The sequence below is a fragment of the Fopius arisanus genome, unplaced genomic scaffold (genome assembly GCF_000806365.1).
Source record: "Fopius arisanus strain USDA-PBARC FA_bdor unplaced genomic scaffold, ASM80636v1 scaffold00011, whole genome shotgun sequence".
Classification (NCBI taxonomy): domain Eukaryota; kingdom Metazoa; phylum Arthropoda; class Insecta; order Hymenoptera; family Braconidae; genus Fopius; species Fopius arisanus.
The window spans coordinates 785,434-796,220 of NW_011887750.1; the positions used below are offsets into that span (position 1 = coordinate 785,434).

The 10,787-nt window shown below is 36.7% G+C and overlaps 3 protein-coding genes and 1 long non-coding RNA gene across 9 annotated transcripts; 3 read left to right on the forward strand and 1 right to left on the reverse strand.

Annotated features, from left to right (window-relative positions):
* Positions 1-287: 287 nt before the first annotated feature.
* On the forward strand, positions 288-2,593 carry LOC105262830 (lipase 3-like). 4 transcript variants are annotated; one of them, XM_011298640.1, is made up of 7 exons: positions 288-469; positions 555-757; positions 887-1,085; positions 1,350-1,711; positions 1,861-2,019; positions 2,106-2,333; positions 2,385-2,593. In XM_011298640.1, the coding sequence occupies exons 1-7, from the start codon at positions 376-378 to the stop codon at positions 2,538-2,540; spliced, it is 1,401 nt and encodes a 466-aa protein (XP_011296942.1). In that variant the 5' UTR covers positions 288-375; the 3' UTR covers positions 2,541-2,593. The 4 variants fall into 4 exon arrangements, with proteins under 4 accessions (XP_011296942.1, XP_011296943.1, XP_011296944.1 ...); XM_011298641.1 differs by having other exon boundaries at positions 362-469; positions 550-757; XM_011298642.1 differs by having other exon boundaries at positions 362-469; positions 569-757.
* Positions 2,247-2,868, reverse strand: LOC105262829 (uncharacterized). Its single transcript, XR_891854.1, has 3 exons — positions 2,745-2,868; positions 2,413-2,557; positions 2,247-2,328 (listed from the first exon to the last, which is right to left on the reverse strand). It is a non-coding gene; the product is annotated as an uncharacterized lncRNA (long non-coding RNA).
* A 141-nt stretch (positions 2,869-3,009) lies between these two features.
* Positions 3,010-6,910, forward strand: LOC105262828 (lipase 3). 3 transcript variants are annotated; one of them, XM_011298637.1, is made up of 11 exons: positions 3,010-3,210; positions 3,712-3,961; positions 4,137-4,212; positions 4,415-4,656; positions 4,806-4,894; positions 4,968-5,072; positions 5,137-5,335; positions 5,394-5,755; positions 6,063-6,221; positions 6,332-6,416; positions 6,486-6,910. In XM_011298637.1, the coding sequence occupies exons 1-11, from the start codon at positions 3,100-3,102 to the stop codon at positions 6,797-6,799; spliced, it is 1,992 nt and encodes a 663-aa protein (XP_011296939.1). In that variant the 5' UTR covers positions 3,010-3,099; the 3' UTR covers positions 6,800-6,910. The 3 variants fall into 3 exon arrangements, with proteins under 3 accessions (XP_011296939.1, XP_011296940.1, XP_011296941.1); XM_011298638.1 differs by having other exon boundaries at positions 3,727-3,961; XM_011298639.1 differs by lacking the exon at positions 6,063-6,221.
* A 712-nt stretch (positions 6,911-7,622) lies between these two features.
* LOC105262832 (UDP-glucuronosyltransferase-like) lies at positions 7,623-10,700 on the forward strand. The gene is made up of 3 exons (XM_011298644.1): positions 7,623-8,068; positions 8,792-9,521; positions 10,024-10,700. The coding sequence occupies exons 1-3, from the start codon at positions 7,742-7,744 to the stop codon at positions 10,533-10,535; spliced, it is 1,569 nt and encodes a 522-aa protein (XP_011296946.1). The 5' UTR covers positions 7,623-7,741; the 3' UTR covers positions 10,536-10,700.
* Positions 10,701-10,787: the final 87 nt, after the last annotated feature.

Genomic DNA, 10,787 nt, shown 5'->3' on the forward strand with positions numbered 1-10,787 from the left:
TCAACTGATTGCCCATAATTGCGATATGAAATCAGATGTTATTAATCTTTTCCCAGCAAATGTTTGCACAATTTAGTTGAGGAATAAAGAAAATAAAATATTAATGACTCCTTATCTATTTCTTTGTTTTAGTCCCGGAGAAACTCCTTACCTTTTTAAAGGCAGATAACGAGCGATATGCCATTCAATGATTAATTCTGAGATTATCAATCATCCGTATTGGTATCGGAATGTTTTTCACCCTACGAATATCGGGGAATCACGTGAGGAGAATAAAAAAAAAAACTTTGAAAAACCTGTTATCACGAAAACTCAGGTCATTGCATTTCTATCTGTTTATGTTCCCCCATTCGCAATGGCATTGTGATTAACCCTATGAAGAGTACATCAAATAATGATAATCAGATTGAGAGCGTATTCAGGACAAAATCATTGACGAAAAATGGGAAATGTGTTTCGGTGTTATCAGGTATGTGAATGAGAAAACTGTTCAGGTGGCTAATCGAGTCTTATGGAGCGATAGGAATACATTTTCCCACAAATATAAAGAACAGGTGTCATGCTACAGCAGATCAGTACGAAAATATTTTCTGTGAAGATGGATCTGGCACTTCCGGTGTCTAGGATTTGGCTCCTTGTCCTGATATCATCTCTTCAGAGATTGGAAAAAACGGGGGCATTAGATAGTCCTCTTCTAGGATCTGCACACTTGGGGAATGATAGCTACAAATATCATGAAGATGCCCATCTCAGTGCTGTAATTCACTTCATTTTTATTTTTCTCTATAAATTATTTTAATGTCTTGGAAAATTTGCGTGGAAAAAATATTCGATCAATCGTTATGGTATTTTTTTATTTATAATGTAATCGTAAGATTTTTTTTAGCGAGAGCTTATATCGAAATATGGATATCGGGGTGAGACTCATAAAGTTACGACCAACGATGGGTACATCTTGGAAATGCATCGGATCACTGGCCCAAAATCCAATCCCAAGGCAGAGGGTAAACCGGTAATTTTTGTAATGCATGGATTATTATGCAGCTCAGTCGATTGGATAATCTCTGGACCAAAGAAGGGATTGGGTAATTATATTGGATAATTAATCAATCAACTGCCCTGAGAAAAACACAAAACCTTTTTTTTTAACTCTGCTAAATAAATTTAACTTCAACAATCCGTTTCACAAATTGATTCACAATTTCAATTTTAATTTAATTTTCCATTTTAATTTAATTAACGCGTGAAATTAGTGGATTAGTAAATTAATTAATGGAGTTGGCAAAAAAGGAAATTGGAAAAAGTACTGATTTTTTTCAGTGTAAGTTATTTCTACATTTTGTTTTTAGGATTTATGTTGGCGGATGCGGGATACGACGTGTGGCTTGGAAATGCTCGTGGAAATACTTATTCTCGGGGTCACAAGAAATATTCAACGATTGATAAACAATATTGGATGTTCAGTTGGCATGAGCAGGGAACTGAGGATCTACCCGCAATGATAGATTACATTACTCGAAATACCGGTAATGAGAGGATTTTTTATGCGGCACACAGTCAGGGGACTACAGCGTACTTTGTCATGGCGTCTGAAAAGCCCAAGTACAATGATAAAATCATTGCAATGTTCGGTATGGCACCTGTGGCTTACCTCGAGCACATGAGGAGCCCTTTCCTTCAAGTTCTAACGAGAATTGATAAAGTTGTAACTGTAGGTACCTTGAAAACAATTTTTTAATCTCATCATTAACATAAAAAATTTCAGCAAACCGTTACAATCATCATTTGTAATATATTTTTTTGGAAAATATTGTAATTGTTAAATAATAAGGACTTGGAATTGTAATTGCGGAATTGTAGAATGTGATGGAAGTTCTTGGCTGGTATGAATTTAAACCGATAGACGGTTTAATAAAAAAAGTGGCAACAATTGCATGTCAGGAAGAAAATTGGACTCAAGATATTTGTCTGAACGTAATGTTCCTGATTGCTGGATTTGGAAGCGATCAAATGAATAGGGTAAATGTATATTTCCACTGAAATAATTTTCTCTCCGTCGATAATTTTTTATTTCATTATAGGACTCCGATAAATTATATTTTCAGACATTACTCCCGGCAATTTTGGGTCATACACCAGCGGGTTCTTCCAGTCGTCAATTAATTCATTACAGTCAGCTCTTCAAGTCCAATAAATTCCGGAAATACGATCACGGAGCTCTCCGAAATTACATCATCTACAAGAGGATGACTCCCCCGTCGTACGATCTCTCGAAAGTTACAACCCCAGTGATTATTTCTTATGGTCTCAACGACTGGCTTGCACACCCTAAGGTAATTAATAAATTAAATATTAAATGTTCATTCAACCACTTCTCATTGCAGGATGTGCGGCGACTCACAGCGCAATTACCTAATGTCTACGCAGAGCTGAAAGTACCTAATCCTAATTTCGGACACTTGGATCATCTCTGGGGTATAGATGCACCCCGATATGTCTATTCAAAGCTAATAGCTCTTTTAAACCATTTCCGAAGTTGAAGATAATTAAATTTATTCTATTAAAATTGATTAATGAAAATAAAATAAGTGAAGTAATTAAAATTAAAATTAATATTAAAGCTGAAATATCGAAGAATATTTATCGAAATAATCTCCTTCGAGTAAAATCGAAGGAAAAAATTTGATGGATATTTGACTTTTTCTGTTAAAAACATGTTATTGTGGTGTTAATGACTCACTAACATGACGATTCGTGGAGAATAAGACGCCAGAATAGTAAATAAATGATGTGATAACGGGTTGGGAAGAGTTGTGGGTTCTAACTATCAACAAGTCACATCTCTCATTCAGAAGTTCGTTGGCAAATGATCCACAGCACATGCTATTGAAATAACTGGAAATTGCAGAACGACCTTGATTGATTTGCATCACGCACTTTACGGTAGTGTGTACTGATGAATAATTTTATCAAAGGGGCAGCGATAAGGTCACGTGGACAAAGTGATTCAGCTTTGGACCAGAGTTCATCGTCAAAACCGGTCTGTCAATATTCTCAAGCTGTCAGTGCAGAAACTACTCTATTTGCGGTGCATAAAACATGGAAAAGTTGTTGATAGCAGTTTTATGGACCAGTTGCGCTATCGCTGTGACTTTTGGAGGAAAAATCAATACGGGCAATGATTATTTACATACACCCGGGAAAACTTCGGTGAGCACTTGCACGTAGATAAATTTGTGGGAAAATCTGCTGTGATATTTATTAATCACTCATTAATCGACTCATTGATATTTTGATAAAAATTATTTCAGGAATTTCTACCGAGAAAATTTTTATATTGAGTACAAAGTCAGAATATATTTGATTACACATCATTTTTATGTGCTCGCGCATTTCTTCTCGTAACGGACTTGTCAAATTTATCAGTGGGAATTACGGGTAAAGATAGTGTATGAAATATGAATAAAAATAATTACTTTCTTGAGCACGTGAGATATAAATCGAAATCGCCCCATCGCCTAGTAAGGGGCTTTTGAAGATAGCTGAAACGTTCTTCGGGTTTTAAAGTTGTTATCGAATTTATCGAGTATTGAAACAATTTATCGGTATTGTGACATCATCAGTGTTCATGGGGGGTAATCCTAATTCAATTGCCCAGTTCAATGAAAGATGGCGAGGATGGATAATCTTGAGTGGATCTCGTAATTTTAGCAAGTGGAATTTCAGTTTCAACTGGGAATTCTTCCTGAATACGAGGTGCAGCGTTATGTATTCCCGTTGGTGTTGCCGGATTCGGAAGCTGATGTTGAGAGTGGTGAGGAATTTGGTGAGACTGTTCTCCACAGAATCCTCAGAGGACCAAGATCCGATTTTTCTGAGGACAAACGTCCAGCATTGATACAACACGGAATTCTCTGTGACGTCTATTCCTGCACCGCAAATAAACCACAGATTGCTGTTGGTAATTTCAATAAATACTTTTTCAACTTTCGCTATGAAATTGATGTCTAGTGTTTCATAATTGACGGAGTAAATTACAGTTTGAATAATTTATCTTTATCAGTTTAGAGTAATCAGTATTCTCTCATATCATGGGAGATTTTTAAAATGCAATTTTATCGTGTATTTATTTTTAGCGTACTTGCTGGTTGATCAGGGCTATGATGTCTGGCTGGGGAGCAGTAACTACAGCACTGGGGCGAATTTTTTATCGTACGGTAGAACTACGTCGATAAAACACTGAATCATTCAAAAATAGCTATTACTCAGAGAGAGAGAATGCGAAAATAAAATAGAATAATTTCTGGGATTAGAATGATAAGATTATCACGATGAGTCAAGTGATTTTGGAAATTTTTCATTTATTCGTAGCTTGTGGTATTTGAGTTTTTTTATTTTGGGGTTTTTTTTATAGAAACCAAACGATGGAGAATGATAAATTTGAAAATGTGGCCCAGTTTATTCTGATAACTACTCAACAACCGGAATTATTGGTGATGGGTTCCTCCAATGGTACCGTCCAATTCTTCGCGATTCCTGCGCGTTATCGTCACGAGCCCTCAAAATTCTCGAAATTACTGGAGAATATACCGGGAGTTAAGACTGCCAAGAGATGGTACAGCAAATTGTTTAGAAAAGGCTGGGGCTATCTGTCACGTAAGATCAATCATAATACACATAAGTGAAAGTATAAAATTAATTCTGTAGGGAAATCCATGTAATCTATATGGGTGGCGCGAAATTCGTGGGAGACATCAAATGGTGATGACAACTCTAATATTAATGAGAACAATTGATGATGACAGGTGGTTATGATCGAGTCCAGGAAAGTGTCGAGCGGATTGGAAAAAAATTGGATTACATGGTGGATAATCCATTCGTGAGCAAACTCCAAGTAAATAGATTAGCAGGAATTTTAATCGAAATTGAGGGTTTTTGATGTTATTCTGAATGGGATTTATTTTCAGAATACTGTGATGAGTGCGTGGGGCATTGTTTCCACTGTGAAACCCACGCTGAGGGTCCACGATTTTTCCAAAATGCTCAATCATCCTGATGTGTATCTCGATACGGTGAGTCTCATGATCTCTGTACAGACAATGAATATTTATCAACAACTCGGTATTTCAATTGCAGCCACAATTGATATCTAAATACGGATACTCTGTGGAGACTCATTGGGTAAAAACAGAGGACGGATATTTGCTGGCACTGCATCGAATACCTGGAGGAAAAAAATATCCAGCGAAACCTGGAAAACCAGTGGTTTTACTGCAACATGGAATATTGGCGAGTTCTGCTATTTGGGTTCTCGCTGGACCATCGAAAGGACTCGGTAAATCATGATTCAAGAATAGTCTGTACAGTGGGTTTACATTTAATAATGATTTTAGCGTACATTCTCGCTGACAAGGGATACGACGTCTGGATGGGAAATTCTCGTGGCTCTACGTATTCACGTGGGCATGAAGAACTTTTAACAACAAATCATGAATACTGGGAGTTTTCTTTCCATGAGATGGGAATCTATGATCTGCCTGCTACCATAGACTACATTTTAGATGAGACAAAGCAGGAGAAGATTTATTGCTTGGGACATTCACAGGGGACAACATCATTTTTTGTAATGATGTCGGAAAAACCAGAGTACAACAATAAAATATATAAACTCGCAGCGTACGCTCCCATTGTTTACATGACGAATATTCGGAGTCCTTTTCTCAAATTTGCTGCTGGCCTCACATCCCCTATTTACGTGAGTCACTCATGCGTTTATCTCAATTGTGAGAATTATTAATTTACCATTTTATCTGTTTTGCAATTCTTTATAAATCTCAACTAATCATTAACATTATTTTATTTCTTATATTATACTCATAATTTTTGGGGACTCTTCTAGAATGGGATAGTGAATGCCAATTTTTATGGGTTTATTATTCATAAATTATTTATGGAAAATGTAAAAAATCGACTTTTTTCAAATATTTTGTGAGTTGTTCTCTGATTTTTGGAATATTTTTGGGAATGAATTGAAATTCATGAATCGTTGAAATGATTTTCAGCGTACTCTGCAATTTTTCCACGTTTACGATTTAGCACCGACCAACGCATTACTGACAAACATTGGGAGAGATACCTGTGAAGCGCGATCTTTGTACCAAGTTGTGTGTAGTAATAGTTTATTCATGATAACCGGATACGACACTGCACAAATAAATCAAGTACGTAAATTCACTACCAGTCCGACGACTACTGACTAAATACTGACGATCGATTTTCGAGAAACTGATTATTATATGTTATTAAGAAAATAATAATCACCTGTTTCTAGACGCTGGTCCCAATTATCCTAGGGCATTTGCCAGCCGGAAGTTCAGTGAAGCAGTTCATGCATTTTGCTCAAGAAATTAAAGCTAGTGAGTTTCTAAGGCACCCTGAAATCAATTAACGCAATCATGTACGTTCATCTTTCATTTATCTTTTAGAAAAATTCCGCCAATTCGATTATAATGACGCAAGAGTAAATCAGGAGAAATACGGACAGTCGGAGCCCCCGGAGTATAATATAAACAACACCAGAATTCCCGTAGCAATTTTCTATGCGAATAACGATTTGCTCTCCGATAAAAGAGACGTTGAAAAATTGGCAGAGGATTTACCAAACACTGAGATGGTGTACAAAGTGCCGATGGAGGCATTCAATCACATTGATTTCATGTTCGCGATTGATGCACCTGCTCTTCTCTATCAACCGACAATTGAATTTTTCAATGCTACATTCACACCACCAATTATTTAATTGAAAATCCTTCAGACGTCAAAATGAGAGAGTCATTAGCCCTTCCAGATCTGTAATCAAATTATTCTGTATTTATTTTAATAATTAATCAATGAGGAAGTGAAATATCAATTGTCGAATTAATTTTTTATGCAGTCCTAGATGTCTGATATTTTATGTAAGCTATATATTATAAATAATAATATAAGAATCCGCATAGAATGTGTCGCTGAATAGAAAATTGTGAATACTGATGATCGAATACATAAACATAATATTTCAGACATATCTAGGAGGTGCCTAATCATTCGCAAAATTCCAATATCTCTCTTCGATTACAGTGAATTTATCATATCTCGGCAATGAACTGTCCGATACCTAGATAATAATCGGCCATCGCCAATCTGCTGAATTAAAAATCAACTGATTAAAATTAATAAAATTATCAACACAAATAGTACAAGAATTCTAAAAGATCCTTCATCGAATATGCGTTACGTTTTTCTACTAGATTTCCGAATGACTGGCGTAATACCGCAATCACTTCGATAATTACAAACTGCAGTAAGTGTTGCGAATAATTATATTCAGCAAAAGTTATTGCCGCCGAGTTGATGATATCATCGTACCACCAGTTCATGACAATGATCCTTCATATTGATAGAAGATTAAGTCATTACTATTGACTTCTTTTCAGTTCAATTCCACTTGTTACACTCTACAATATTCAAGTACATCGCTAGATAATAGTCCACGGGTATGACTTATTGCCAAGGTTAAATCCAAGATATTTTTGTGGTGGGAGGAAGCAATCATGTCTGCATATGTGATATTTTCCGGAATCAGTAGTCAGTTTATCTGCAATACATGATTGTCTCGGTGTATTTCGTTCATCAATCGTTCATGTGAAATTAATTGACTATTCGGGAAGAGGAGTAATTGCAGTTATCAAAATCCCTGACGATGGATTCCATTCGTTGGTGGACGTTAACACTTTTTTTAGGTGTTTTTATAGCAGAATGCAAATCGGCACGAATTCTTGCTGTATTTCCATTGGCATCGGCTAGTCACAGTGCTGTATTGCACACTATTACTGTGGAATTGGCGAAGAGAGGTCATGAACTCGTTGTATTTGATGGATATCCAGTGGGTACGGAGATTGAAAATCTTAAAAATTATCGGGAACACCATTTGGTGGAGAATGAAGTGTCTTCTCAAGAGCTGCGGCAGGTCCTCAAACGTCAAGTGAATCTCCTGCAATTGATGCTCAAGCTGCCGGAAGTTTCTGAAGTAAGAGAGTATTTTTTGGTTCATTTCGGTTATTCAAAGTTTTTCCTCATCTGATTTATTTTCTGCAGTAGAAATTCCAAGTTATAAGTTAGCATTGGTATTAAGGTGGTTGTCGCGCGACAGTCTCTGTAAAAAGTTTATCCGCTGTAAAACGGGCCAGTTTAGAACACAATCTTTTAGCGGTATATAGTCTCACTTGATTGATTGCATTGTGCATGGATAGCTAAAGCATAACTATATATTTTCCATATTAACTATTTTCAATTATATAAATTTATGAATTTCCAATAATTATATTCCGTAAACCAAACGGTCAATCGATTTGATTTTTTTTTCTGTATTTCCTCCCACGATGTATATTCCACGTTTTTTTTTATTTCTGAAACTGTCGAGCCGTTGATTTTTAAAAAATTCTAATCGGCAAAACTCCATTTAAACACGTGTTAAATCACTCGAATTTCAAAAATTTATATCTCAAGTTCAAAACGGTCAATTGCAAACGGAAAAGGCTCATTTTGTTGCTAATTTTTCAAACTATTCACCATAAAATTGTTAACGAAAACTGTCGAAAAAAAATTCTACGCGACAACAACCTTAAGGATATCCATCTATCCTGTTATCTCTCTCCTACTCCATCCAAATGCCATCCAATAATTTCCTATGATGTCGCATAAATGTGAAATTCTATTCTCATATGATTTCTGTGTTACTTTGTTTCCTCAGAGATTAATGGAGCGAACATTCTCAAACCCGGAAATGTCGAGACTGATTGAACCGAACAGTGAAGAAACATTTGATCTTATAATCATTGAATGGGTAACTTGGGATTCTTTGAATGCACTCGGTTATCGATTTAAGGCACCAGTAATTGGCCTCATTACAGTTCCGATATCAGCATTTGGTTTCTCAATTGGTCTGCCCTTCCACTCGATCGATGTACCCCCATATATGACTGGTGAAACTGGCGAGAAGACATTTTTTCAGAGACTCAAGGGATTCGCTATAGATTTTGCTCTAACGTCTTTCATGTATTACACCTTGAATCGGCAGCAGAGAGTAATTGAAAAATACTTTGGGAGTGATTATCCCCATGTCTATGATTTGATGAGGAATGTCAGCATGATTTTCACAGATCAGGAGCATTGGATGCCCCATCCGACGATTGGAGCACCGAATGTCATCAATATGGGTGGAATTCATGTCTCCAGGGAATCGGAACAACAGCTGACAATTGACATGAAGAAGTTCTTAGATTCCGCTGACAACGGCTTCATCTACTTCAGCCTGGGATCTACTCTACCCGGACATTATATGTCCGATGAGACGCGGAAAATTTTCACGGAAGTATTCGCTGCCATTCCTTATCGCGTAATTTGGAAGTGGGAGGCCGATCTTCCAGGAAAGCCGGATAATGTTTTCATATCTAAATGGCTGCCACAGAGAGCTATTCTAGGTAAATCCGTAATTTAACAGATAATCGCGGAGGAAATACTCCGGAGATCATGACGCCGCTCTGTAAAATCAATATGAAATCGCGTAAAAGTCGTGGGAGTCTTCTAATTCACTCAAGTTATTTCAGACCCGTGATAATTCCGGAGTATTTTCAAGAATTACTGCAGTCACTGACTCTTTTAGTTAAAAATTCTCGGCTTGGAAAATAAACTCGGTATTTCCCTCCACTTTGTCTAGGTGAAAAATGAGGGTATCGAGTTCAACAAGTCAAGTGATTTCAGCGCTTGCGCATGAAATTTTCCTTTGGAACTTATTCTCGATTTTATAAAAGGCAACTCTCCGGAAATATGAGATTAATTTTAAAGGTCTTTAATGTTATTAATTAATTATTGAGTAATTTTACCTCATGTTCCCCGAGCTCACTGATTCTAATTAATTCGAAATTTGACTCTTCAATATTCAAATTTTCTGTGGATAATTGGGGAATGGAATTCTTCTTGCAGCCCATCCTGCCATCAAGGCCTTCATCTATCAGGGCGGTCTTCAGAGTACAGAAGAAGCTATTTCAGCTGGTGTACCTCTGGTTGCATTGCCAATTTTCGGTGATCAACAGAGCAACGTCAACAAAATGGTGAACGTCGGTGGTGCAGTAAAGCTGGATATGCACAGTTTGACGAAGGAAGACTTGCAGAAGGCCATCATGGAGGTGGTGCTAAACAATAAATACAAACAAAAAATAATGGAGCTCCGAGATCTGCTGAACGACAGGCCCCACGACCCAGTGAACAACACCATGTGGTGGATTGAATATGTCATCCGACATAAGGGCGCATATCACCTGAAATTAACGCGATCAACTCTCATCTGGTATCAAGCACAGAATCTCGATGTCATTGCTCTCTCGACTATTATTCTCCTTATCTTATTATTCGTCATCTACAAAATTTTTAGCTCCATCGTGTCCCTCTGCCGCTGGATACGCATTAAAAATATCGATAAAATCAAGCAATCGTAAATAATCGCGATAACAAATTAAAAAATGAATTAAATGTGATTAATAAATAAACAGTAAAAAAATTAATCCATTGCCTTCTCATAGCCACAAATAGAAAACGTTCCTGGGAATTGCTATTGCTAATAGGTATGTATTATTTTTAATTAATATATGGTAAGATCTTCTCTTCAAGCTCACAAATAACTTGGATTATTGTTAAATAAAAATGAGCTGGGATAAGGATGGAAGTGACCCGGACTAGATTTTTTTTAT